The sequence below is a fragment of the Alligator sinensis genome, unplaced genomic scaffold (genome assembly GCF_000455745.1).
Source record: "Alligator sinensis unplaced genomic scaffold, ASM45574v1 scaffold364_1, whole genome shotgun sequence".
NCBI lineage: Eukaryota > Metazoa > Chordata > Crocodylia > Alligatoridae > Alligator > Alligator sinensis.
Window position 1 is genome coordinate 736,225 of NW_005842546.1, and position 25,820 is coordinate 762,044.

The following is a 25,820-nucleotide window of genomic DNA, read 5'->3' on the forward strand; positions in this document are numbered from 1 at the left end:
AGGAAGGGCTTCTATCCCCAGCAGATCCACCCTGTAGCACGTGACAGCCCAAGTCTGGGTGCCAGCACGTCTGGCCCTGTCCGGTACAGAGCAAATGTGGCCTAGTCATGCATGCACGGGGCTCGGAGCCAGAAACCCTGGAGTGCTAATCCCAGCTCTGGCCCAGGTTTGGAAAAGTCCCGTCACCTCCTCGTGACTCGCTGCCCCCATTTGCACAGAGCAAAAAACAACAGATCTGCTCTTCCTCAGTGCTGAAAACCTTAACTGGGAGTAGCGCTTCGACAGAGGGCTGTCGTCACAGGCTTCCATCAAGGTGCGATGCGAGGTCTTGCCCAAACACAGCTCCGCATCTCTAACATTACACTGTGGCCCACCAGGTGGAAGGCAGCAGGAAGAGTTGGACGCAGAGATGGCGAGGAGAGAACGGCAAAGAAAGACCGGTTCCCAATCCACGGAGCCATCAAGACCTGCGGACGTTCTCACCTGGCTCCTTCCCCACCTCTACAGAAAGACGACCAGGGCTCACCCCTTCCTTGGCCACCAGCAGCTGCTTCTCTGCGTTCTGCTTCTTGATGTTGTAGTACTGGAGCTCCACCTCGTGTGTCAGCTGCAACCACTTCTGCAAGGCGTCAGGGGCGGACCACCTGCTGCGCGACTCGAGCTCCTTCTCCGCGTTCCTCAGCGCCATCCGAACCTGGGAGGGTAGCAGTCACAGCGGCAGCATTACAGGAGGCAGCAGGAAGGGACCTCTCATTCCCACAATGGCTCTTTCAGGGGCCAGCCGATTATGGCCCCAGCATGGGTAAGGCACCAGAAAGGGAACCCTACGTGTCCAGCAAACCTAGCCGTAGAGTCACAGAAAATGAGGGTGGAAGGGAGCTCAGGAGGTCACATCTAGTCCACCTCCCTGCCCCAAGCAGGACCAGCCCCAACTGCATCATCCCAGCCAAGGCTTTGTCTACCCGGGGCTTAAACACCTCCAAGGATGGCCACGCCCCCCCCTCTCCGGGCAGCCTGTTCCAGTGCTTCACCACCCTCCTCGTGAGAAAGTTTTTCCTAATATCCAACCTCAACTTGCCTTGCTGCAGCTTGAGCCCATTGCTCCTTGTCCTGTCATCTGCCCCCACTAAGAACAGTCCAGCTCCATCCTCTTTGCAGCTGCCCCACAGGGAGTTAGAGGCTGCTATTCAATCCCCACTCAGCCTTCTCCCTGACGATGGCTTGTGGGGAGTTTGGGAGGCAGCCCCCTGATACCCGGAGCCAAGGGGGACAACAGGGCAAACCAGGGGAGCAGGGCAGCACCATTTTCTTTTTCTTGCTAGATGATCCTGCCTAGGAAGAGCTGCTGTGCAAGCAGTGAGAGCGGCCGGCCGGACCTCCCCCTCCTTCCAGAGGCTGTGGCCCTTTTGGTTTCCTTTCCCCATCAGAAATCGGGAGGCTTTTGCCCCTTATTGCTTCAGCTGCCATCCAATCAAGCAGAGTGTTTAAATAGAGCAGATCTGGTCCATCTCGCCCAGTTATGCTAAGAACACAAGACCTGCCATTGACTCGGTCAGACCATAGGTCCACCTTGCCCGGTCTACTGTGGTGACAAAGCCTCAGAGAGCAGATGCTGGAAGGGAGTGGACTGGGTCTGACCAGGGTTTTTCCCCCTCTCACTTGCAGCCTCCAGCATTTAAGCATCCGTAGCATCACAGCAGACATCTCAGGGACACTGTCTCCAGCCCAGCCCACAGCCTCATCTTGTGAGGATCCTGGCAGGTCATTTTGGAATGAAAAAGGAGGGGAGGTTGAACCTGCTGAGGGCATCAAACCTTCATGATTTGCAAGCAGTGACTGAGGACTTGCACTCACATCCAGAGACTTTTCTCAGTGCTTTAACAAATGTTACGATCGCTCCAAGGCATTAGCCTTGCTTTACAAACAGTGAACCTGAGGCCGAGTGTGAAGCAACCGATTCAAAACAGCAGCGCCTCAGGAACATGACACCGGAGACCTCACCCCAGCACGGGTCTGTCCCCCAGTGATGGCCCTGCATATCACATGGGAAACGCGCGTGGTTTTACCCTGTGTAAGAACCAGTTTGAGGACTAAAAGGTATGCTTCTTTTTAAACATCAGCCTCAGACACAGAAACCATTGAGAAGTCTGGCTGCAAGGGACCTCCAGAGGATCCCATTCCAGCATGCTGCCCCATTTGCACTATAACCACTCAAGTTCACAGTATGAGCAGAACCTGCAATTGGGATGACATCTCCAATGTTAGCACACACGAGGCCTTCTGTTTTTTCGGGTCACTGTGACCTTGATGCAAAGCTGCAAGAGGTCAATGGGAATCCTTCCAGTGACTTGCCTAGGTTTTGAATAAGCCCATGCTAACAAGGTGTACACCTGCTTCCTGCCAGCCCAGCGCTAATAAGAAAGAAGCCTTTGTCCAGGATAGACAGCTGCACACGGGCCCAAGAATGTAAATGTTTAAAGGATCTCTCCACACGCCCAGATCCTTTTCCTTTTCCGTGTGAAATCACTCCATCGCATTTTAATTGCTTTTGGCTTGGGCTTTATTTCTCCTTCAAGTCATCATCAAGTTACGCTCGGGCCCTGGAAACTTCACTATTCCACCCCCGACCACATTTGCCTAACCTATCCAGGAAGCCGTCACCAGCCACGTGCTGGTTGCACCTTCCCACCATGCTGGGACTATCTGCACCCTGAATCATATTGTGTGTCATAATTGATCTAAACTGTTCTCGTAAAACAAAACCAGAACTATAATTCTTGTGAGGGACTAAATGCTCCTCTGAGACTTCAGCTCTATTGAACTGATCTCTTGTGATGCACTGGGCGCCGTCTCCTCTCATCCCTCTGGGCTCTCCTATCACACCCACCACGGTGGTGTCCGTGCTCTGGAGCTGCGAGGCTGGAGAAGGGTCGAGGTGTTCTCCGAGCGCTCATGGAATCAGAACTAGCTTATCTGGGAAATGCAAGGGGAGGGTTGAAGTGTAAAACAACAGCCAGGGGACTGGGACACACGGGAGAAGTGTGCTCTGGCAAGACCGAAGTGTGTGCTGGGTGGGATTTCTCAGATGAGTGGGTCAGCGGGAGAACACGGGGACAAAAGCCCCATCTCACCAAGGCAGGGCTGCCTCTGATCCCTAGCACTTCAGTACGTGTTTAAACCCCACCTATGCAAACCAGCAAGCAAGAACTGGTGCAAAAGGGAGCTCCCATTTCAGGACGTGCCGAGACACAAATGCATCTCAGGAATCTGGGTTGCGCACTCGGTGGGAGTGGCTGGTTAATCATACCGGTGGTCTCTAGCTCATCGGACGGTGGTTGTGTTACAGCACACAGTGAGGCTAGTGGATAAAACCATTACTCACGCTTTCAATGAATCCCCCACGGAGGCCCCTATAACAGAGTGGGTAAGTCATCACCAGCTTCTTGGATTCCAGTGACAATGCAAAGGAGAGGGGAAGGGGGGAAAATAGGAGCAACTCCACCTTTCCCTGGAAGCCAGCAGTAGGATTAGGTCAAGGGGCACAAGAGGAGGAGAGAAAGGTTGCATATACTTCCGAGACCAGCCATAAGGCCGGTAAGGCAGCTGGCACTCATACGCCCAGAAATGTCTGTGCGACTGCTTATGCTGCCTGGACGTATATTTTCACGTTGGCCTAAATGAAAAACTAGCATTTTGGAAATGGTGTGTGAGAGCCAGACTCGGGCTGAGGGACTGGAGACGGACAGCGGCTGGGTGGCACCAAATGACCCATAATGCAGGAGAAGATCACTGAGTCTTTCCTGAAACGTGGGTACATAAAATGCAGTGCACGTGAGAAGAAAGGGGCAAGCCCTGCAGTGCAGCCCCAGTGCAAAATGCTTTCGCAGAGAGCATCAGAGCCGTGGATCTAGTTTAGCGTCTGCCCTTTCGAGACAGCAGGGGCTGGCAGAATCGTGAGGGAAGCACATCCAGCCCTTCTGACCGCCACGTAGAGCAGCATGGAGGGACCCCGGGAAAGGGAACCAATATGGAAAAGCATAACCCAGAGGATAGGGAGACACTGGATCTGCTCCGTCTCCAAGGCAGACGGGGAAAGGAAAGGTATAGGAGTGTAGCTGGGCTTTGCCAGGAGAGGAAAGCAGTGACTACACAGCATAAGGCCATCCAAACCCCACCTCAGCCCCTTCTGCTTATATACGTGAGGCCAGATGCTACTCGGGCACCTGAGTGTGATCCTATCCACCCTCCTCGAGTCCTTGAAAGCCAGTTACTGCCAAAGGCATAAGGCATAAAGGCCCCTTTGTGCAACTCTGTCTTAAGGCCAGCAGAAGGTTCACTGCAAGAGTAAGTACATTAATGGCTTGCCAGGGGCTCGAGCAGGGCGGAGCAGGATAACGCTGGATCTGCGGGGTAGGATGCAGGCGCAGCACGAAGGAGTGGCATGCCTGGCCGAGGTCCCTACCTGCTCCAGCTCCTGCTCCGCGTACTTCTGTCTGCTCAGCTCATTCTCGGTGCCCTCGCGCAGCTCCCGGAGCCGGTGGGCCTCCTGCTTGGCGATGCTGATCTCGTCTTGCAGCTTCTGCTCCAGCGTCACTTTCTCCACCTCCACCGTGCGGTGTTCCTCCTGAGCCTTGTGCAGCCTAAGGCAAGGAGGAGACACAGGGAGTGAGGAGGGCCGACAGAGCTGGCGCGTGCTTAGCTGAAGGAGATGTCCCGTCCAGAGCAAAATCGCTGCATTCCAGCATGCCTAGGTACGCGCGCGAGCACGTACAACGCGCGGTCAAAGCCAGCTCTGCTTCTGTTTACGCTGAAAGCAAGGGAGTTACGCTGCCATAAATTCAGAGGGAGAGAAAATCTGACTATAGACTGTGGCGCTGAAACCACCCCCGTTAGGAAAAACTCTGGGGAAGCGTCACTGTGCATGGGAAGAAACTAAATAATCCACTTTTGTTTCTTGGCCATGTTTACTTTCTGACATCCTAGAAGGGCACAAGCCACGGGCTCGTTAAATAAGATGCAAATGTCTTTCATTCTTCTACTGATTCACAGAAATCTAGAACAGCCTGTCATTAATCAGTGCTAATCTCCTTCAAGGAGATAATGCCTTTGGTTTAACCAGCCTTGGAATATGCACGTGTGTATATGCAAGCGAGACATGCCTTCTTACTCCATTTCTCACTTTCTAACAACCGACTCGCTGTTAGGAAAGCCGCGATTTTGGAAAACACGTTCAGTTGTAGCCTCTGTCCCAGGGGTACATGTCATCGTGAAGACTGTGAAAAACCACAGAGCCAAAATACTGCCAGGAGGAGACCATACCACATGGAAAAGGCCTCTTGAATCAAGCAGAGATGAGCAGAAAAAGAACTAATGGCTGCACACTGAAATGAGAATATTAGAAATGTTTCTTGCCTCTGCAGCAACAGGATTTACCGCTGGCGCTGTTACAAGGGCAATGGTGGACTCTGTCTCAGGAGGCCTTGAGCTCCAGATGAAATGCTTTCCTAGAAGCCAGGCTTTAGCAAAAGGAACAGCTCTCAGGCCTGGGTCCTGCCAGAAATGGACTAAATGACCCATCTCTGGGCTGAAGCACAGAGATTCAGGGTAAGCCACCCTGCACCCCCAGTGCGTCAAGGGAGGGGTGCTCTCGACACACCCCATCCACCTGCCAATACAGCGGTGAAGCCTCTTTGGGGGTGTTGGTCTCGAGACCCGTCTCTGGTGTGACAGAGTGACTACAAGGGATACCCCTATGTGTGGCTTTACCACTCCGTTTCCAAGTCCGGCACGTGGGTGCAGGCACTGACGGGAGAGGTGTGCTGTGGGGTAACCACCTCTGGACATATTGGGGACACATTTTTGGCAGGAGCTGGGTGGGAAAATGCCACAGAAATGGACCGCAGCAGAATTTTTAAAAAAATCCAACCCCGATCAATCACCCCAAAAGGAAACAGAAACATTTCCAGGAACTGTCTCTGCTCATTCAGGGGAGCCAAGGCCAGAACCCCAGTCCTGGCTTCTGGCTATTTAACAGCGATTCCAAGGGGAGACAAGCGATGGGGAGGTATGTGCGGCATCACATCTTTGAGATGGCCTGGGCTAAACTAAAATCAGAAGCAAGGATATGTGGCCCGGCTCCTAGCGACCTTGGCTGGAAGGGGGTTCCAGTAAGTAATGGACTTCCAAGGGTGGGACGAAGCAAAGCAGATGCTTATCACAGTATTCAGCACACGCACCTAAATATCCATCTCCACAGCTCTGCCCAAGGGTAAAGCACTGTTCGCCTTGTGCCTGCTCCAGAGAGGGGACCTCACAAAAAGCCCACGTGAGGAACTGGGCCTAGAAACTATTAAAATCATTCTGAAATATTACTATGAACGAACCAACCCATCCTTCCGAGACAGGTGTCGGAGAGCGGCAGTGCAATCAAGAGACGCCACTACGACAAGACTGGTCCCCGAGGGTTCAGCCACGGCCCTGCCAAATGGATCTGGATGGGCCGGACTGTCTTCAGCCCTTTTGCGGCTGCGCGGCTGGACAAGAGTCAATTTGCAATTCACAGTTCTGCCGAGACGCAGAAATGTTTTCATTCCTAATTAGGAAAGGATCCTGCCGAGACATTCCAAGTGTGGAGACAAACCCACGCTCTCTGCCCTCCGGGGCTCATCACTCCATGTCTTCTGTGCTGGGTTATCAATACCGTATGTGCATCCGAACGCCCCGCTTGAAGGGGACATCGCTCTGCAGAGGAGTGCTTGTGTCACTGGGGAAAGCGGGTGGGGGGCAAGCCGTAGGATCTCTCTGAACCAGGAGATCAGGGATCAAGCCTTAATGTCTTTCTGAGCCAGGAGTCCTACAGCTTTCCCCCCACCCCACCCTTTCATTACTCCTGGGTCTTTAAAACACAAGCATCATTGCCTCTGATGTCTATGGGGGTACAAACAAACTCCCCCACATATTCTCAAATCAGCATCAGCTAATTCAATGCCGTTTCACTCCAGGGTGTTTCCACCGAGTTCAGCAAAGTTACTTTGGATCTGTCTTAGCACGAGTGCAGGGAACCCAAGCCCACTATCTGCACGGGTACCTTCATGTGCACTGGTAGGAGGCTGCACTGTGATGTGCGCCTTTGTAAGTAAACACGTTCCCCTTTTTTTGCCCCTGTTAAGGGGGATGGACACCTGACTGGAAACAGTCCCTGTGAAAGGATCTCCCTTCAAAGGCCCTACAGGAGAACAGAGCTTGGCTGGCTTGCTTGCTTGCTTGCGTGGTTTTAAAGGCCTTTACAGGGTTTTAAATTGCGTAAGTGTGGAATGAGGAAGGAGTCTTAAACATGAAAACAGGCACATGGAGAACACGAGTCAGCCATGCTCTGGAGGGAGCCATGGGGGGGCTGCTCCCACCAGCCGGTGAGAGAAAGCGTTAACCCCTTTGGAAACTGGATCTACTCTGTGAGACTGTGACGTGCCAAAAACAATACACGCAAGACTCTGGCCCAGCCAGGAGCTGAACCTTCGTCTGCCAACTCCTAGGTTCAGCTCCTGGCTCGTACAGTTCAGTCCCAGGAGCTGAGCCTTCATGTGCTTCCCCACCAGACAGTCCTTCCTGCCCAAGCGCTGCAGACATGTCACCGGCAGCTCTCTCAAGATCTTAGCTATGCCTGGCACGTATGACTTCCAGTTTCTTCCTGCCTGGCTTCAGGTAACAGAAGCGAGAGGGCCCAGGCACATTGCTAATTTACATCATCCTGTTCGCAGGGACAGATCCCAAGGCCACCTCAGAGACGGCGTGAATGGGATGATCTTCATCTTACAGGATGGCTTACTTCTGAATGCTGCCTGGGAAGTCATCAGTGCCCTCAAGTTCTGGATTCAGAGGTATTTTCTAGAGCAGGGCTGTCACCCTCACTGAACCTTGATAAGTGGCATGGGACCAGATCGGGTCCGCAGACCAGCTCCGCGCGCCAGATCTAGCACGTGGCCTGGGATGCCACATACAGCACATGCTCCAGATAGACTGCAAACATCGGTCCAGGGCATGCAGCGTGCGGGTCCGGTCCAAGATGCAAGCAGCACTGCAGGCCAGATGGCAGCTCCACAAGCCAGCTGCATCTCCGGCACCCCTGCCCTCGAGCGACTGTTTCAGTAGGCAGCCAAGCTTTTACGCAGGAATCCCCATTGCCTTCTGGCTGCAGAGAAATTTCTTTCTGTTAGGAAATCACCAACCTAGCGGTGGTAAAGTTATACAGGACTTTTGAGAGGTGTTTTGCTGAGCTGAACTGGCGGCCTTTCAGACACACAGGAAACGTAGTTTTTCCTATCTCTGTTTCAGGAACAAAGCTTTATGTCTGCATCACCCATAAGGGAACGTGAAGAGTTTGGCACCATCATCCCAATACCCTGTCAGCTCTTTCCTTCCCAGTGAGATCACTGTACTAAAAACTACTTGACAAGAGAAGGCTCTCAGCACGACACCATGAACAGGGTTATTCTTGGACGCCTGTCATGAGAAGATAGGCAAGAGAGCAGGCTCCAGGACTAAACGTGTTTATGGCCCTCTTTCCAAGGGCTGAAGTGGTTGCAAAAATCTTTGCTGCAGGTTTACATTCCTGAGATGCTGGGACAAGTGCCGGCACCTCTCTACCCCACTCCTCAGCAGCTAGCACAGGCAACGGGGGCCTGACTCTGCCCACAATGAAGTGGTTGGGAATGTAGCCATCTGCTTCTGTGGCAGCTGGATTGGCTCTTTAGCTTTGGAAGTGATATTCCAGATACAAGTGAAAACGATGAAAACTGCAGCCTGCAAGACTCTTTAAGGAAAGGACAAAACGCCGTGTCAAAAAGTAAATGAGGAGATTGTCACTGGTAACACTCTGGATGACCTTCCTCCCCCCAAAAAGCTGTGCCCATACAGACCCCGATCTGGCAAGCTTTTCTCACGTAACACCACTGGAATCAACGCCTTTGCATTTTGCCAAAAAGAACAAATGAAACATTTCTGCGATGAACGAGAGACCGAGTTCAACTATTCCTGTTCAACGGTCCAGCACTGGGAGGGCTTCATTTTTTTAACTCTTCCCAGGAAACCCGATCTGGGATTTGGTTATCGTTGTGCTGTCAGGGAAGGGGTAGCTACTGAGGAAGAGAGATGTCCAAATCTCATTTCTACCAGATTGATGCACTTCCTCCCACCAGCCAAGAGAGCTATGATATAATCCGAGTCCGTCCTTCCAACAGAGCCCGATTACGTTTTTTTCTTTTCCAAGCCTCTTCCTTTCTGCAGGAGCAGAGCTATTCAGTCATTTTAAAGCAAAAAGAGACGAACCTGCTTTCTCTCCTTTGTGCTGACAGAGGGAAGCCGGAGCTGATCAACACCTTCGCTGCTGAAGCACAGGAAAACGTGGTGCAACAGCAGCAAAATTCCCACTTAAAAATGGAGCTGCTCAAGCACAGAGGTGATAAACCGGTATCACCTGCAACAGGGAGCCCACCATCATTCTGGCTATGATCTGGAGTGCTAGCCATTGTTTTAAGTCCCAAATCACCAAAGCTCCAATTTAAAATATTTTTAGAACTTATTTTTTATTGTTAGACACCCTGAAGCTTTTTTGGGGAGCAACTAACCAACCAACCTACATAAATTAAGTCTGGGAGTAACCAGAGGGCTTGGGAAGAGAAACAGGCTTTTTACAATTAAAAAGCTGAAAGGCATGGTAAGCCAACTGAAACGTCCCCAAAATTAAATTCTTGGAGATGTGTGGGAAATTACACTGCAGCAGGAATTTAGAAAGCAACACAGACCTCAACACGATTAGTGGAAGATAAGGTGAGAGAGGCATCATCATTCAGGCTTAGCTACCCATAAGAGTAACGCCGCTCTGTTATAATACATCAGACACTTGCGCCCAGTATTTCCAGTTCAGCAGAGTGCCTTCATGTGACTCCGTAATGGGAATGAGGCTGGTTCCGGCCTTCCAGCAGCCCATTTGGCACAGCCCACGTATAAGTGACTAGCGCACTTCCTGCAGGGGCTGGGAAGGCTGGGATAAACCCAGAGCTGAACTGATGAACATGGTGACTAGGCTCACTCAGTGACTATGCAAGCATGCCAGCCACCTGGACTGGCTAGCAAGTTTATCACGGTGACCCAAGAAGGCCCTGGCTGATATCCAGCAGGGAGCAAGTGATATATGTGAAGCACAAGAGCTGGAGAGTGCGTGCATGCTTTGTTGAGGAAATATGGCTACAAACCCGACCTTCCAGAGGAGACCCACAGTTGGTGGCTGAGCGGACAGGGAAGACTCACCTCTCTTGCAGGTCATGGAGACTTTGCTCTGCGCTCTGAAGTCCCTCTAGGTCTTTCATCATCTTCTTCATGTGCTCCTTTGAGTAGCGATTCTGGATGAAGGCAAACCAGCATCCACCCACTCCAATGACGATGGAAATCACCAGCAAGAAATCCTTTAGGTGGTTGTGACGAGTTACTGGTGGAGAGGGGAGAGAAAAAAAAAAAGTAACAGGATATTGTTTAATTCCAAGAGGGAAAGATGGAGATCTTCTTTTCAATTGCTTCTTTGCACAACGGGAGAAGGGAGAGGTAATTAAAAACAGCGTAAGAACGAACCGTGGCTCTAGAAACTTGGAAATCAGGGAGGACTGAGATCAATCCACACGTATGAGCCTCTTGAAACTAGCAGACAACTGCTACCTACCCTAAACAGATGAGTCCAAAGCAATGCCAGATATGAAGGTGAAATCCCACTAGACTCTCTGACTACATGTCCAGTGATCATGATGATGGCAGGATGCAAAACTCTTTAATTTAATGGAGGATAACCCAGCAACATGAAAGACTCTACATACATATCCATATGCAAAAATCAACAAAACAGCTGTTCTCCTCTGAGGAAAAACAGATTATAAATCATGAGAAAGGCGGGGAGAAAATATTTTCTGCTAAGATCTGGATATGAAACAAACTTCCGCAGGGTTTTAGAAAATCCAGTTTCTGCCTTGAAACGCTCAAAGCACTCCGTGACAAGGAGCTGTACGCAATTTTAAGATAGATAAAGAGGTCTTCGTTAGATCGGACACTAATTCACCAGCTCTTAGCTGGATCCTAGAGAGCTTCAACCTTTGCTACGTGAGCACAGATCATCATCACAGTGCAGCATCCAACCACACACAGGGTCAGGGGCTGCTTTCATACACATTTTAAAAAGATCCTAGAGAGATTCTTGTGCGGGTTTCCAGAGACAGGGATTTTAGACTTTGATTAAATGGGGTGAGGCGACCACCCAGCATTATTTCAGCTTCCTGTTGTGCCCGTGCGTTCACTACTTTTTGGCACTTCAGAGCAATCTGTACCGAGACATCCGAAAGGAAAGGGAAAGATTTGGGGAAGTTCGCTGCTGATAACCATTGCTTTTCTTTCCTCACCACAACAACAGATCAGTCCTGTCCATACTGATCCAGTTTTGCTGTCTGGATGACCGAGTAGCATGAGTCAGACATCACATCACAGGGGAACCGGGGATCAGGGCTACCTGAACAAGACTCTCCTTTCCCCTCTGTTGGCTCTGTTACTATGTGTATGAGGGATGTGCAGTCAAATCCTACTATAAGGGCACTGAGGGTTTTCTACCAGCAAAACAAACCAAAGAGCCTGGGACCAGGACTTCTGCAAGAGACCAAGCAAGGACTCTAGTGCCCCAAACAGTGCAGGGGAGCAGCAGAAGTCCCTCATTTGAGGGATGCAGGCACTGTTCCCTTTGTGTCCCTGGGCTATAAGATACCTCGAATGAAGCCAAGAAAAGGCAGGAGGACCATGCCCCCGTCTCCTCAAAACAGCAACAAGCTACGTTCTGTGGTCACGGTCGGCCGAGTTGTACGAGCGGAAGGTTACAAATCTCTTCTTAAAAGCTTGGTTAGGAAAGAAGACGCGGATAAAAGAAGAGGGGAGTCATCTGTACTAACACCAGCACTCCCTGTTGTAGATTTATGGATAATTCAGAACTGCAGGATCTTGAATGACTATGGACAAATGTACTAACAAAGTGGAGGGGGAGAGGTGTCAAAGACCACTGAATGCAACCGAAGTAGTAATCCATCCTGTCCCCGAAAGCTTGTCTAATTCAGAGAAGACGTTTTCCTCTGTTGTGGCGGCCCTGACTTTAAGAGACATATACAGTTTCTCAAAGGCCGTAAACATGGTCAAGTCCCACACACCCATTAGTAGCTAACGACGCCAAAACCCCTAAAAATTAGAGAAGGAAAATTATCCAACCCAAAGGGACCCCCCCCAAGACAAGCCAATCCTATTCTGGACCGATCACGATGAATAAAGGTCAATTAATCACTACACAGAAAGCTGATAGTTGCTTAGAAACTAATGACCGTGGGTGATGACTTTTCATATAGGCAAATAAAGGATGGTCTGAGCCAACAGTATATATAAACACTTGGTGTTTCTAAAAGATTAATTTCCTCGAACTGAGAAAAACCATATGCAAAACCTGACCATGGAAAAAAAATAAGACAGGCAAACGTGACTTACACCTGGGAGTTCTTTGCAAAGATGTGGCCAAAACCAACCACTCCCCAATCCAGCAAAACGACAAGTTTGGTTACAACCCGTCCTGGTTCAACGGCAAACTGAAGGCAGGAATCCTACTTTTAAAAAAAGCAACATGCAACAAACACAAAAAAGGAAACTAAACAGCAATTTCCTGGAGCTCCTAACTTCTAAGTTATACCATTTTCTAAGAAAAGCTAAAGATATCATGGGAAAAGTATCTGGGGTTGGCAGAGCTAAGGACAATCAAGAATTTGGGGGTTTTAGTCATTCACTTATTTGATGCATATTTGGGACAAAAAAGAAAATCCTGGCAGTAGTGCAGGCCCATTACCAGACAGGGCTTGTAATTATGTATGATCATTGTAATTGTATAGGAAAGGGAAAAGTATTCAGTAAATATGTCTGTTCCTGCTTTTTTTTCTTCTTCCAGATGCAGATCGTAGGGTTGTATCACATGAGGATAAGATATATGTTCCAACCCATTATTAAGCAAGGAGAACCTCTTCTTCTTCTCATGCTAGGCCTTCCCAGTTAATAGACTTTCCAGCATCAGACACAGCGTGGCCTGGGCCATAGTCCTGGAGAGGACTTCTGGGGTGCCCTGTTCCTCCAGGAGCTGGCGGACCCACAAATGTGGGGGGCTAGTTGGGGCTGGTCCTGCTTGGAGCAGGGGGTTGGACAAGATGCAACCTCCTGAGGTCCCTTCAACCCTCATTTTCTATGACATCTTCGCGTCTCTCTGTGTGAAGCCTATTGACGGCACCAAGCGGAAAGCAAAAGAAACATCCCGGAGAGCAGGAATTCAGAGGAGCATCTCGCTTCACCTAAAGCAGTGAGATTCCTCTGAGAAATCTCTGCAACTTCACCACCCTGGAGAGCACAATTATCACAGTTGGATGGGTCAAAAATTGGCTGATGGCACCCAGAGAGTGGTGGTGGACGGGTCCTACTTGACCTGGAGAGATGTGAGCAGTGGGGTCCGCCAGGGCTCAGTCCGGGGGCCTACACTGTTCAACATCTTCATCAGCAACTTGGACGAGGGGGTGGAAAACACGTTGTCCAAGTCTGCCGATGACACCAAGATGTGGTGAGAGGTAGGTACACTCAAAGGGAGAGAGAGGCTGCAATTAGACTTAGACTACAGAAGTGGGCAGATGGTAATAGGATGGGGTTCAACACAGACAAATGCGGGGTGCTGCACTCAGGGAGAAGGACTCCACAGCATACATACAGGGTGGGGAGCTCCCCCCTTGTGAGCACAGAGGCGGAAAGGGATCTTGGAGTCATTATTGACTCCAAGATGAACATGAGCCGCCAGTGCCAGACCGCAGCCAGCAAAGCCAACCGCACCTTGTCATGCATCCACAGATGCATCTCAAGCCGGTCCAAAGAGGTGATACTCCCCCTCTACGTGACATTGGTCCAGCCACAACTGGAGTACTGCGTCCCGTTCTGGGCACCACACTTTAAGAAGGATGTGGCCGGTCTTGGGAGGGTTCACAGGAGGGCCACCCGCTTGCTTGGAGGGCAACAGGGCAGGCCCTATGAGGAGAGGCTGAGGGACCTGAACCTGTTCAGCCTCAGCAAGCGGAGGCCAAAGGGGTATTTGGTGGCTGCCTACAAACTTGTTAGGGGAGATCAGCAACAAATAGGAAGAGCCCTTTTCTCCCCAGCAGCACCTGGGGGTGACAAGGAACAATGGCCAGAAGCTGCTGGAGAATAGGTTCAGGTTAGAGACTAGGAAGCACTATTTCATCGTTAGGGTGGCTAGGATCTGGAACCAACTGCCTAGGAAAGTGGTCCTTGCTCCTACCTTGGATAAATTCAAAAGGAGGTTGGATGAACGCCTGTCTGGGGTCGTGTGATCCCTGCATGTGCTCCAACCAGTGGGGGGGGGTCAGACTAGATGATCTATTCAGGTCCCTTCTGACCCCTAACTACTATGAAACCTCTGAGAAGGCAGTTTCCAAAGTACCTAGAGCAATCATATCAGTTCTGGATTCAGAGATTTACGGTGGCAGGGATCCAAAGAGCCATAAGTGGGCTGCACACAAGGAAAGGTCTGTTCTTAGAGGGATTAGCAATCAGGTTCTGCAATGTGTTCACGCCATTACCTTACACAGAACTAGACAAAGCAGGGGTCACTTCTTCTGGCTTAGATGATGCCCTCTGCTCTTCCTCCCCATTGAAAGAAATCCTCACCTCAAATGTAAGAAAAGCAGAGACTCCCAAAGCAGTGCTTGCTTTCCCAGTACATATGTTGGACTATATACCCATTGGTCACTCAGGTAGGCTGGGAACAGGAAGAGGTGCAATCTCGCTTGCTGTGGTCCAATACATCTAAATATTTATTGGAAATAGCTGCTTAAACATGCGGTAGGCCTTTTCAAGTAAGCATGCAACTCTCTGCAAGCACAGTATGTGGGAAAGATGAAGCCGGTATTTATGAGATGGGAATTTAAACGTTACGGATCTGATTGCCAGGCCCATACATTAAGGTGTGCCTAGAAGAAAAAAAAAAAAAAAAGAAAAGAGAAACTCTCTAGTCTGGAGAAGAGAAGACTAAGGAGGGATGTGATAACAGTCTTTGAAGACATGAAAGATGATTACAGAGAGGATGAAGATGGGCTTTTCTCTGTGGCTGCAGGGGACAGGACTAGGAGCAAAAGCTCTAGACTGCAACAGAGGAAATTTAGACTGGAGACGAGGAAGAACGCTGAGGGCAGTCAAGCATTGAAACAGGCTGCCTGGAGAGGCTGGGGAATCGCTATCCCTGGACACATTTCAAGAGTAAGTTGGGCAGACACGTGGCTGAAATGGTTTAGTTGGGGACTACTCTGTCCTGAACAGGGGGCTGACTAGACAACCTCTGCAGGTCCCTTCCAACCCTATGATCCAGCTAATGTAAATCATTTCTCAGAAACAATATCCAGCAGCTAAGGAACTTCAACCAAGTTTAGAGACATCTATCAAGCCTCATAAACCCTCTCCTCCAGGAGGCAGGTCAATATTTGAGACCTTCTACAGACAGGTAAACTACGAGCTTCATTCGATCATGTTTGATTTGATCTTCCAAGTTGCGTGCACGTGCGATTTGAGCATCGCCATGCTGGCCAAGCTTTTCGATGGTCCTGCTAGGGTTCCAGGTCCATTTCAGAGCCCTTGATTGCACGTAAACTCTCTTTCCATAACTTCAGCTGTGACCCGTCAGCCGCCATGTCCAATGGAGCAACACTGATCACAAAACTTTTGCATTTTAAGTCATTCGGTTACTTCTGTGTGACCACAGAGTAGATGCCCGAGGTCTTCCATCTGCTGTGATCTTTCTTTTTGGCTTGCTACCTTTTTCTGGTGTCAGGTAGTGCCATGCCAGCTAGTAAGTACAGGCTATCTCCTTCGGTGTTGACTTCACGTTCTGTTATTTCACAACCGCTGTCATTTAGAATTGGGTCCATTTTCTTAGCACGAACTGATCATTCCCATACTGGACGTACATACTTTGCAGTAGAGTAACACAAGGCAATAGCAGTGGTTCATAATGTAGCTGGGTTCGCTCCCCACTTTGAGGTAACCAACTTTCAAAAAGCATAAGCTGAAAGCTGGCATTTTCTGAGGGGTGCCTTGAGTGTATGGGGCCTAAACACCTCCAAGGATGGAAAGTCCACCACCACTCTGGGTAACCTGTTTTAGTGCTTCATTGCCCTCGTCGTGAGAAAGTTTTTCCCCCCCAAAATACAACCTCAACTTCCCTTGAAGCAACCTAAGCCCATTGCTCCGTGTCCTGTCATCTGCCCCCACTGAGAACAGCCCAGCTCCATCCTCTTTGCAACCCCCTGCAGGGAGGTGAAGGCTGCTATTCAATCCCCCTCGGTTTTCTCTTCTGCAGACTAAATCAGCCCAGTTTCTTCAGCCTCTCCTCACCAGTCACCCCCAACTGGTCTCTCTCCAGTTTGCCCACATCCTTTCTGTAGTGGGGGGCGCAAAACTGGACACAGGACTCCAGATGTGGCCTCACCAGTGCCAAATAGAGGGGAAGAATTACTCCCCTACTCTCTCCTGAGTAAGGAGGGGAGAGAGCATGGCTGGACCAGCACACCTTTCTCTCAACTTCCTTTCTAAAGCTCCCTGTCGCAATAAGTCCCAGCGGGGTCCCCATGAACATGACATCCAAGTTCAGCTTGGCCCCAAGTTGGAAGCACGTGAGACTGAAATGACCCTCGATCTTCTGAGATCCAGACCAGAGCTGTAATCCACACCGCCAGCCTTGCTACCCTATTATAATAAGATCAATGCCAGTATCATCTCAGATAAAGGATCCAACAGCATGAAGGGGACCTGATGAATTGCAATCCGAGTTACAGCTTTGATTTCTTTTCAGTGCAACTGAAGAGATAGGAAACACAGCTTAAGATTTTTTGCCAAGAAGCTACAGGATACAATATTTTCTCAGTCCTTAGGTTCTAGCATCAGGCTTTAACGGTGCCAAGTCAAAAACACAAGTGGTATAAATCCAAGCTGCCTTTTTCAATTGTTCACAATTTTTTCCATCAGACATTTGGTATCAGCTTATCACCTTAATATTCAAGGCTGTAAAAAATGTGCTACGAGGTACAGTATAATCTGGCAGGATATACAGGCAACAGAGGCAGAAAGAGTGGGGTTCCCAACACGATGAACCCTCTGAATGAGAGGACAAACCATTGGACAAGTGGGTCTAACAGGAGACTAGCACATTGCATTAGCGACCAAAACATGCCTCCCATATCCCCTCTGGAGACAGCACCCGTGCCCTTGGTGGGTTTTACAACTCTAGGTGCATCATGAACACAAAAGTTATATGGCAGAAACACTATCCTCCTTTCCTCATGAAACCCTCCGACCAGGGCAAGCCTGGGAGATTTTACACAGGTGACAAATGTCGTCTTCAAGCCTCAGGATGGTTTTTGTGCTATTAAATCTATCAGCAGCAAGACAAAAAGGAAGCGCTTGACCAAGCCCCTAAGAAAAAGAACCAGCAGTTGCTCTAATCAGCATTTGCATGAAATCAGGAGAGCAATATCTGTACAACACAATGCCTGGCTTTGAAAGGGGTGAGGCAGCAACAATATTTGCTATGTTTAACATGCCTTTGTAGTCTTACTGAAACCCAATACCACCAATGGACTTTCACTTCCATTCATTTCGCAGGCACTCCCAACAAGGCTGCGATTTCCGGGCCCACATTATACGGAGGATGGAACTGAAAGTTCTGCAAAGCCAGGGGCAGACTAGATGTTGAGCCAAAACCTGAGCTGCTGCGGAGAGAAAGTGGAGGAAGAGTGCATCGATGAGAGCTAACACACAGAAAGACGTTCCTGGTGCATTTCTGCCATCTCAATGTATTCCCAAGTGCATAGTTTTCTACAAAGTCCCAGCTCAGCTCCTGAGGCTTCAGCAATGACTAAAAAGCACCAGTAATCTCCGCGCTGGGTGCTGACTTCCCCTCAGTTGCACAAGAAAGAGAGACATCAATGGTTTAAATTACAAAACTACAGCACTTCAGAGAGACCAAGGCCTCGCTGCAAGGACAGACAGCGTCATACTAGGGGACCACAGACCACACCGAGCTCCAGTGCCAGCTGCTAAGGAAATCCCGGCTTCACCTCACCCTGGGCCATCCAAGCCTGCGAAGCACAGAGTGCCCTGCAGCGAGGACGCGGCGGGGCTTGAGTGGCAGTCCCAGCTGGGGGACTCGGGTGATGTCCAACATAGTGAAAGCTCGCAAAAGGCTGTGAATCGAGGGAAAAAGCTTCCCTGTGGGGCAACTGCTATATCCTGGCAGAAATGGAGAAAGCAAAGCGAAGGCGACTGGGGCATGGTGAGGCTCAGCAGACAAGGTGGGCAAAGCGCTAGGCACAGCTGAATCTCTGCCAGCTGTAGAGCAAAGAATGGACAGCGGAGCAAAAAGGACCCATAAGGGAGAGGCATGGCCTTGCTATCTGAAGTGTGAAGGAGAAGCATGGGACCGTGCCATGTGAGACCTGTGAGGTGGAGAGGCAGAACAAGATGCATAGGGACAAGAAACAGTATTCAACCTTTGAGCTATAAAAAGGTACCCGTGTCCCCAGACAAGCACTGAGACTTTCAGCTCACTTTCCTTTCTTGTTGAGCTGAAGAATTGCTGGTGTTCAGCCTAATGGGACAATGGGGGAAGAAGGGGATATAAAACAGTGCCCTGGCCACCTGCTGTAGAGTTCTGCACACGCTTTGCACTCTGGCTCAAAAATCGCTCAGTCTTTTATATAGGATCACAGGATCTCAGGACAGTAGAGCTGGAAGCGACTTCCAAGGTCATCCAGTCCAGCTTCCTGCTCAAGGCAGGATCGGCCCCGACTAAACCATCCCAGAGTGTCTGTCCAAGCTTCTCTTCAAAGCTTGCATGGATGGAGATGCCCCAGCTTCTCTAGGCAGCCTGACCGCCCTCAGAGTCAGAAAGTTCCTCCTCGTCGCCAGCCTCAATTTCCCCTGCTGAAGCTTGAGACCATTGCTTCAGCAGCGAGATTTAGTTTGGAGACGTACTGTAACATGGATGAGCTTTGGCTCCCAGTGGCTGTGACCAGATTCTTCTAAGGTGAAGGTGTTAGCAGCACGCTCCCTTTTTGGAAGCAAAGCTGCATTAACCTGTCAGGACTGTTCTTATTAGCAAGAGTGAGGACTTCTGGAGTGACTCAAATGAGCTGCTGAAGTTCATGTTCAGTGGGAGTTCAGTTTCCAGTTCTTTCACTGGAAAGAAATCAAAGGGGAAAACATGTGCAAAATGGGACAAGAGGTAGGTGTAGAGAAAATGTCCTAGGTTTATACTTAGCAGCATGGGACAGAGCCACCCCCCTGAGGTTACCTAGTGCTGGCTTGGTAGGGCACTATCAAGACCCCAGCAACTGAAGATCTTAGTATTATAGAAAATTCAGGTGGGAAGGGACTCCAGGAGATCACATCTAGTCCAACCCCCTGCTCCAAGCAGGATCAGCCCCAACTACATCATCCCAGCCAAGGCTTTGTCTACCCAGGCCTCCAAGAATGGAGGCTCCACCACCTCGCTGTGCAGCCTGTTTCAGTGCTTCACCACCCTCCTTGGGAGAATGTTTTTCCTAATATCCAACCTCAACTTCCCTTGCTCCAACTTCCCTTGTCAACTTGCTCCTTGTCCTGTCATCTACCACTGAGAACAGTCCGGCTCCATCCTCTTTGCAACCCTCTGCAGGAAGCTGAAGGCTGCTATCAAATCCCCCATCAGTCTTCTCTTCTCCAGACTAAATCAGCCCAGCCCTTCAGCTCCTGAACCATTTTCGTTACCCTCCACTGGACTCTCTCCAGTGTGTCCACATCCTTTCTATAGTGTGTGGGGGGGAATAAAACTCTGAAGTAAAACTATAAACAAATCCAGCAGAGCCCATGGAAGTGCAGGAAGGATAAGCACCTCTCCCTTCTGCAAGCGAGAGGAAGGCTGGACCATCGAGGATGGGTAGCCAGCTGTTTTCCACGAGATCTTTCCACACCCTTGGTATAGCAAACCTTGAAGAAGGGTCCTGTGGTTCTGTTTCTAGCACGGGGGAAGCTGGCGGGGAGACGACAGACATCCCAGGCGTTTACCACAAAGAAACAAACTGGTGAATCAGGATATAAATAGACTCCTTCCATTATATACGACTGATGGCTCCGGGTGAACCCGAGCTCAGAATGACACGGCCGGCCCATCTTCCGCGTGCAAAATGGAGATTGCAGCTGCGGGGAGAGATGCCGCTATGCAGTTATGAGCAAATCAACTGGACCCACTGTGTGACTGTTGTGGAGGTTTAGATGTTCTACGTTAGCCCTTCGCAAATGTTTCTGATCAGAGTCTCTCGCTAAGGCAGCCTGGCTTATGGCACGCTCTACGGGGATGCTGCACAGTGCCTATACCGCCCTGGCTTTGCTGTGCCGTGTTTCCCGACTCTGTTTGGCTTTGCTCCATCTCTTTTCGCTCCTCTTCCCCTGCGCTAACTCTGGGGGAAGCATGCTGTTCAGAGCGAGGATGGCTATGCATGCACTTAGGACTGGGCTGCATGCCATGGGAGCAAAGAGAAGCTTGCACTGCAAGTCACTGGCTGAGCCTGCAGCCGTGAACACACGAGCTGTCCCTGCTGCCGGCGCCTCACCCTGGGCCATCCAAGCCTGCGAAGCACAGAGTGCCCTGCAGCGAGGACGCGGCGGGGCTTGAGTGGCAGTCCCAGCTGGGGGACTCGGGTGATGTCCAACATAGTGAAAGCTCGCAAAAGGCTGTGAATCGAGGGAAAAAGCTTCCCTGTGGGGCAACTGCTATATCCTGGCAGAAATGGAGAAAGCAAAGCGAAGGCGACTGGGGCATGGTGAGGCTCAGCAGACAAGGTGGGCAAAGCGCTAGGCACAGCTGAATCTCTGCCAGCTGTAGAGCAAAGAATGGACAGCGGAGCAAAAAGGACCCATAAGGGAGAGGCATGGCCTTGCTATCTGAAGTGTGAAGGAGAAGCATGGGACCGTGCCATGTGAGACCTGTGAGGTGGAGAGGCAGAACAAGATGCATAGGGACAAGAAACAGTATTCAACCTTTGAGCTATAAAAAGGTACCCGTGTCCCCAGACAAGCACTGAGACTTTCAGCTCACTTTCCTTTCTTGTTGAGCTGAAGAATTGCTGGTGTTCAGCCTAATGGGACAATGGGGGAAGAAGGGGATATAAAACAGTGCCCTGGCCACCTGCTGTAGAGTTCTGCACACGCTTTGCACTCTGGCTCAAAAATCGCTCAGTCTTTTATATAGGATCACAGGATCTCAGGACAGTAGAGCTGGAAGCGACTTCCAAGGTCATCCAGTCCAGCTTCCTGCTCAAGGCAGGATCGGCCCCGACTAAACCATCCCAGAGTGTCTGTCCAAGCTTCTCTTCAAAGCTTGCATGGATGGAGATGCCCCAGCTTCTCTAGGCAGCCTGACCGCCCTCAGAGTCAGAAAGTTCCTCCTCGTCGCCAGCCTCAATTTCCCCTGCTGAAGCTTGAGACCATTGCTTCAGCAGCGAGATTTAGTTTGGAGACGTACTGTAACATGGATGAGCTTTGGCTCCCAGTGGCTGTGACCAGATTCTTCTAAGGTGAAGGTGTTAGCAGCACGCTCCCTTTTTGGAAGCAAAGCTGCATTAACCTGTCAGGACTGTTCTTATTAGCAAGAGTGAGGACTTCTGGAGTGACTCAAATGAGCTGCTGAAGTTCATGTTCAGTGGGAGTTCAGTTTCCAGTTCTTTCACTGGAAAGAAATCAAAGGGGAAAACATGTGCAAAATGGGACAAGAGGTAGGTGTAGAGAAAATGTCCTAGGTTTATACTTAGCAGCATGGGACAGAGCCACCCCCCTGAGGTTACCTAGTGCTGGCTTGGTAGGGCACTATCAAGACCCCAGCAACTGAAGATCTTAGTATTATAGAAAATTCAGGTGGGAAGGGACTCCAGGAGATCACATCTAGTCCAACCCCCTGCTCCAAGCAGGATCAGCCCCAACTACATCATCCCAGCCAAGGCTTTGTCTACCCAGGCCTCCAAGAATGGAGGCTCCACCACCTCGCTGTGCAGCCTGTTTCAGTGCTTCACCACCCTCCTTGGGAGAATGTTTTTCCTAATATCCAACCTCAACTTCCCTTGCTCCAACTTCCCTTGTCAACTTGCTCCTTGTCCTGTCATCTACCACTGAGAACAGTCCGGCTCCATCCTCTTTGCAACCCTCTGCAGGAAGCTGAAGGCTGCTATCAAATCCCCCATCAGTCTTCTCTTCTCCAGACTAAATCAGCCCAGCCCTTCAGCTCCTGAACCATTTTCGTTACCCTCCACTGGACTCTCTCCAGTGTGTCCACATCCTTTCTATAGTGTGTGGGGGGGAATAAAACTCTGAAGTAAAACTATAAACAAATCCAGCAGAGCCCATGGAAGTGCAGGAAGGATAAGCACCTCTCCCTTCTGCAAGCGAGAGGAAGGCTGGACCATCGAGGATGGGTAGCCAGCTGTTTTCCACGAGATCTTTCCACACCCTTGGTATAGCAAACCTTGAAGAAGGGTCCTGTGGTTCTGTTTCTAGCACGGGGGAAGCTGGCGGGGAGACGACAGACATCCCAGGCGTTTACCACAAAGAAACAAACTGGTGAATCAGGATATAAATAGACTCCTTCCATTATATACGACTGATGGCTCCGGGTGAACCCGAGCTCAGAATGACACGGCCGGCCCATCTTCCGCGTGCAAAATGGAGATTGCAGCTGCGGGGAGAGATGCCGCTATGCAGTTATGAGCAAATCAACTGGACCCACTGTGTGACTGTTGTGGAGGTTTAGATGTTCTACGTTAGCCCTTCGCAAATGTTTCTGATCAGAGTCTCTCGCTAAGGCAGCCTGGCTTATGGCACGCTCTACGGGGATGCTGCACAGTGCCTATACCGCCCTGGCTTTGCTGTGCCGTGTTTCCCGACTCTGTTTGGCTTTGCTCCATCTCTTTTCGCTCCTCTTCCCCTGCGCTAACTCTGGGGGAAGCATGCTGTTCAGAGCGAGGATGGCTATGCATGCACTTAGGACTGGGCTGCATGCCATGGGAGCAAAGAGAAGCTTGCACTGCAAGTCACTGGCTGAGCCTGCAGCCGTGAACACACGAGCTGTCCCTGCTGCTGGCTGTGCCAAAGGGCACTGCAGGAGGTGGGAGTGAAGACAAGCTACTTCCAGAAATATGCTGGACATTTGAACCACAGGAACAGAAGTATGTTTAGCCATGGAGGGCCAGGCACTCTCCAACCAATCCAGTGTCCTTGACATAGAGAAAGAATCGCTTATTGCTTTTCAGACTAGAATAAGATAACTGCAGCCTTCGCAGAGAGCGAATAAGGGGGAAAAGAGTAACCCAAAACACCATGGAAACAAATCCAGACAGGGATACTAAAGCCAATTATTCACCTAGCAAAATGTCACCTAGCAAATTAAACAAAACCAGTTGTTTTATGCCAGAGCCATTTCACCACTGCAATTTAAAACAATTAATGCTATTTGTTAATTAATGCTAATGGACAATAACCAACTCCATCTGCCACGTGCTAAGCTTTTAAGGAATCCGTAGAACAGTAAATCCTAGCTATTGCTACTCTCAGCCCACAGGCTCTTCATTAAATGTATCTGAAGCTAAGCTGTAAACAGGCCGTGCAAACCTGTTATCTAAATTCAGGGAGGAGGACAGGGTCTTCTGCAGAACGATCTGTATGCGATACGGATGGTTTGGGGCACTGCCGAAGTGCGAATACTGCAGATATCGGTGCAAGGAGGATATTTCACACCTATGGCTTGAAGAGGACAAAGATTCAGGCCATAAACATTCAAATGCCTTTCAAGTGCTGGTCAGTGCTAATGGGAAAAATCAAGGGCCCTCCAGCCAGGCAAAAGCAGATGGAAACATTTCCGTACGGGATGGCAGTGACCTGTGACCACAGCACGGGTCCTTCTCCTCCGAGGCAAGCATCTCACTGTATCAAGAGTCAGCCCAAAAGAAGGGTCCTCATTACACACCACCCCTCACCAGCTTCTCGCTGGAGGATGGACGCCCTGCACAGCTGCAAACTAATTCTGACTGCAAGCCTCTTTCCGATTTCAGTCTCCTCTCAAGACAAGACCAGGGTGAAGCAGGCCCAGAAAATCAGTTCAATCTAGTGCATCCTCCTCACTCATCTCATGGCTATTTCTATTCTAGCTATTTCACAGTTTCCATCATTGCAGATGAAAGATTCCCCAGCAATACCTAACTGCAGATTGATCCCTGCGAGGGGCTACGACAGATCAAGAGAACCAGCCACTTCCATCCTTTTCCAATAAAATATATTACAAAAGTGTACTATAATTCTCCGTGGAGGAGAATAAGTCGACCTCAAAAAGTTTATTCCTCCACTTCACACATTCAACTCCAAAGGTGGACGCTGTGGAGGCAGGAAGACAACCCAGATGAACTAACACCCCTCCAGGACACGTCATTACAACAACCTCTTCCCAAGAAGTACAATGTACTAGACTGGGGCAAATGTGACTAGTTTCTAATCCTTTTTGTTCAGCGTTCTTGAGAACTGCAGGCAGAATTGTATCACCCGCCACACCCAGCTATTCAGCCCTTCCTCTCCCCTCTGCAGTCCCCCTTCTCCACACCTACAAGCCTAGCAATTTTCCAACACGGTTTAGACTCTCCTTAGCTTGAGGCCTTATACCTACAAAGTATCTAGCTCGCCCACTCCACCCTGATGTAAAAGATATCCTACCTCTACCTGCCAAGAGCCCCGAACTAAACTATCCAGTGCCTACCTAGGACCACAGCACAGGTCCTGCTTTCTTAGTTGTACCACTGCCAAAAGAAGCCACAAGGAAAATTCACAGGTAGCAAAAGTTTTTCTAATTTGGGGTTTCTTTAATCTCTTCTCCGTGCCTATAGTTGAGAGGCTGCCAATCTGATCTCCCCGCCTATTTCCCAGGAAGTGTGGATATGAGTCACTGCTTTCCACGGTAGGATCTCAAAGGAGCACAGATAACAGACTGTACCCAGTCGAAACCCATCAATTAATTTACCTGCCTGCCTGTGCCTGTGCTCACACACAAAGCAGTGTCTGTGTTCGTGTTTGTGCTTGTGTCCATGCCCGTGGGGAACCCCAGAAATACTGAGGTTAAGTCTGAACTCTGTGTGCAAGGGAGCCTGGGTGTAAGAGCAGCACGCTGGACTCGCCAGATGGAAAACTGCAGCTGTCAAATACCAACATAACAAATTTAATCTGATTCTTCTGTAATTTTCCCCAAATGCTAAATCTCAGAATTACTCACCTATTCACATGCATGCAGATCCTAATCGTATTTGTCTGCCGTTAAATTTAATTAAATGCTCTTGAAAGCCATTTTAACATCCTCGTTCTTTTAGTGATGCACAGCTTCACTCCCATCCCATCCTAGGAAAAATGTCCTTCAATCAGAAATGAAGAGTGCCTGAATTTTTCAGCTGTATTATCATTCAGATTCAGAACCACACATCTGGTCACAACCCATGCGGTATTTTAGTGGCTATTGCACAGCTGTATCAAACTGTGGCTTGATGCAGCGTGGAAGAAACACTGCAAGAGCAGCAATCAGGGTGCATCTATCTTCCTTGCATCTGTCATGATGAATCCAGGTTCAGAGCTGGGTGCAATGGGCCTCCTTTCATAGA

General features: G+C 49.8%; 1 protein-coding gene across 5 annotated transcripts in view; it reads right to left on the reverse strand.

Annotated features, from left to right (window-relative positions):
• The window catches only part of STIM1 (stromal interaction molecule 1), a 138,702-nt gene that overhangs the window by 21,559 nt on the left and 91,323 nt on the right, over positions 1 to 25,820 (reverse strand). For all 5 annotated transcript variants that reach the window (XM_025213767.1, XM_006032072.3, XM_014523925.2 and 2 more), the window contains exons 6-8: positions 10,306 to 10,483; positions 4,463 to 4,640; positions 527 to 694 (exon numbers count right to left, since the gene is read on the reverse strand). In XM_025213767.1, coding sequence (XP_025069552.1) covers positions 527 to 694; positions 4,463 to 4,640; positions 10,306 to 10,483 — 524 coding nt within the window. The remainder of the gene's footprint in view (positions 1 to 526; positions 695 to 4,462; positions 4,641 to 10,305; positions 10,484 to 25,820) is intronic.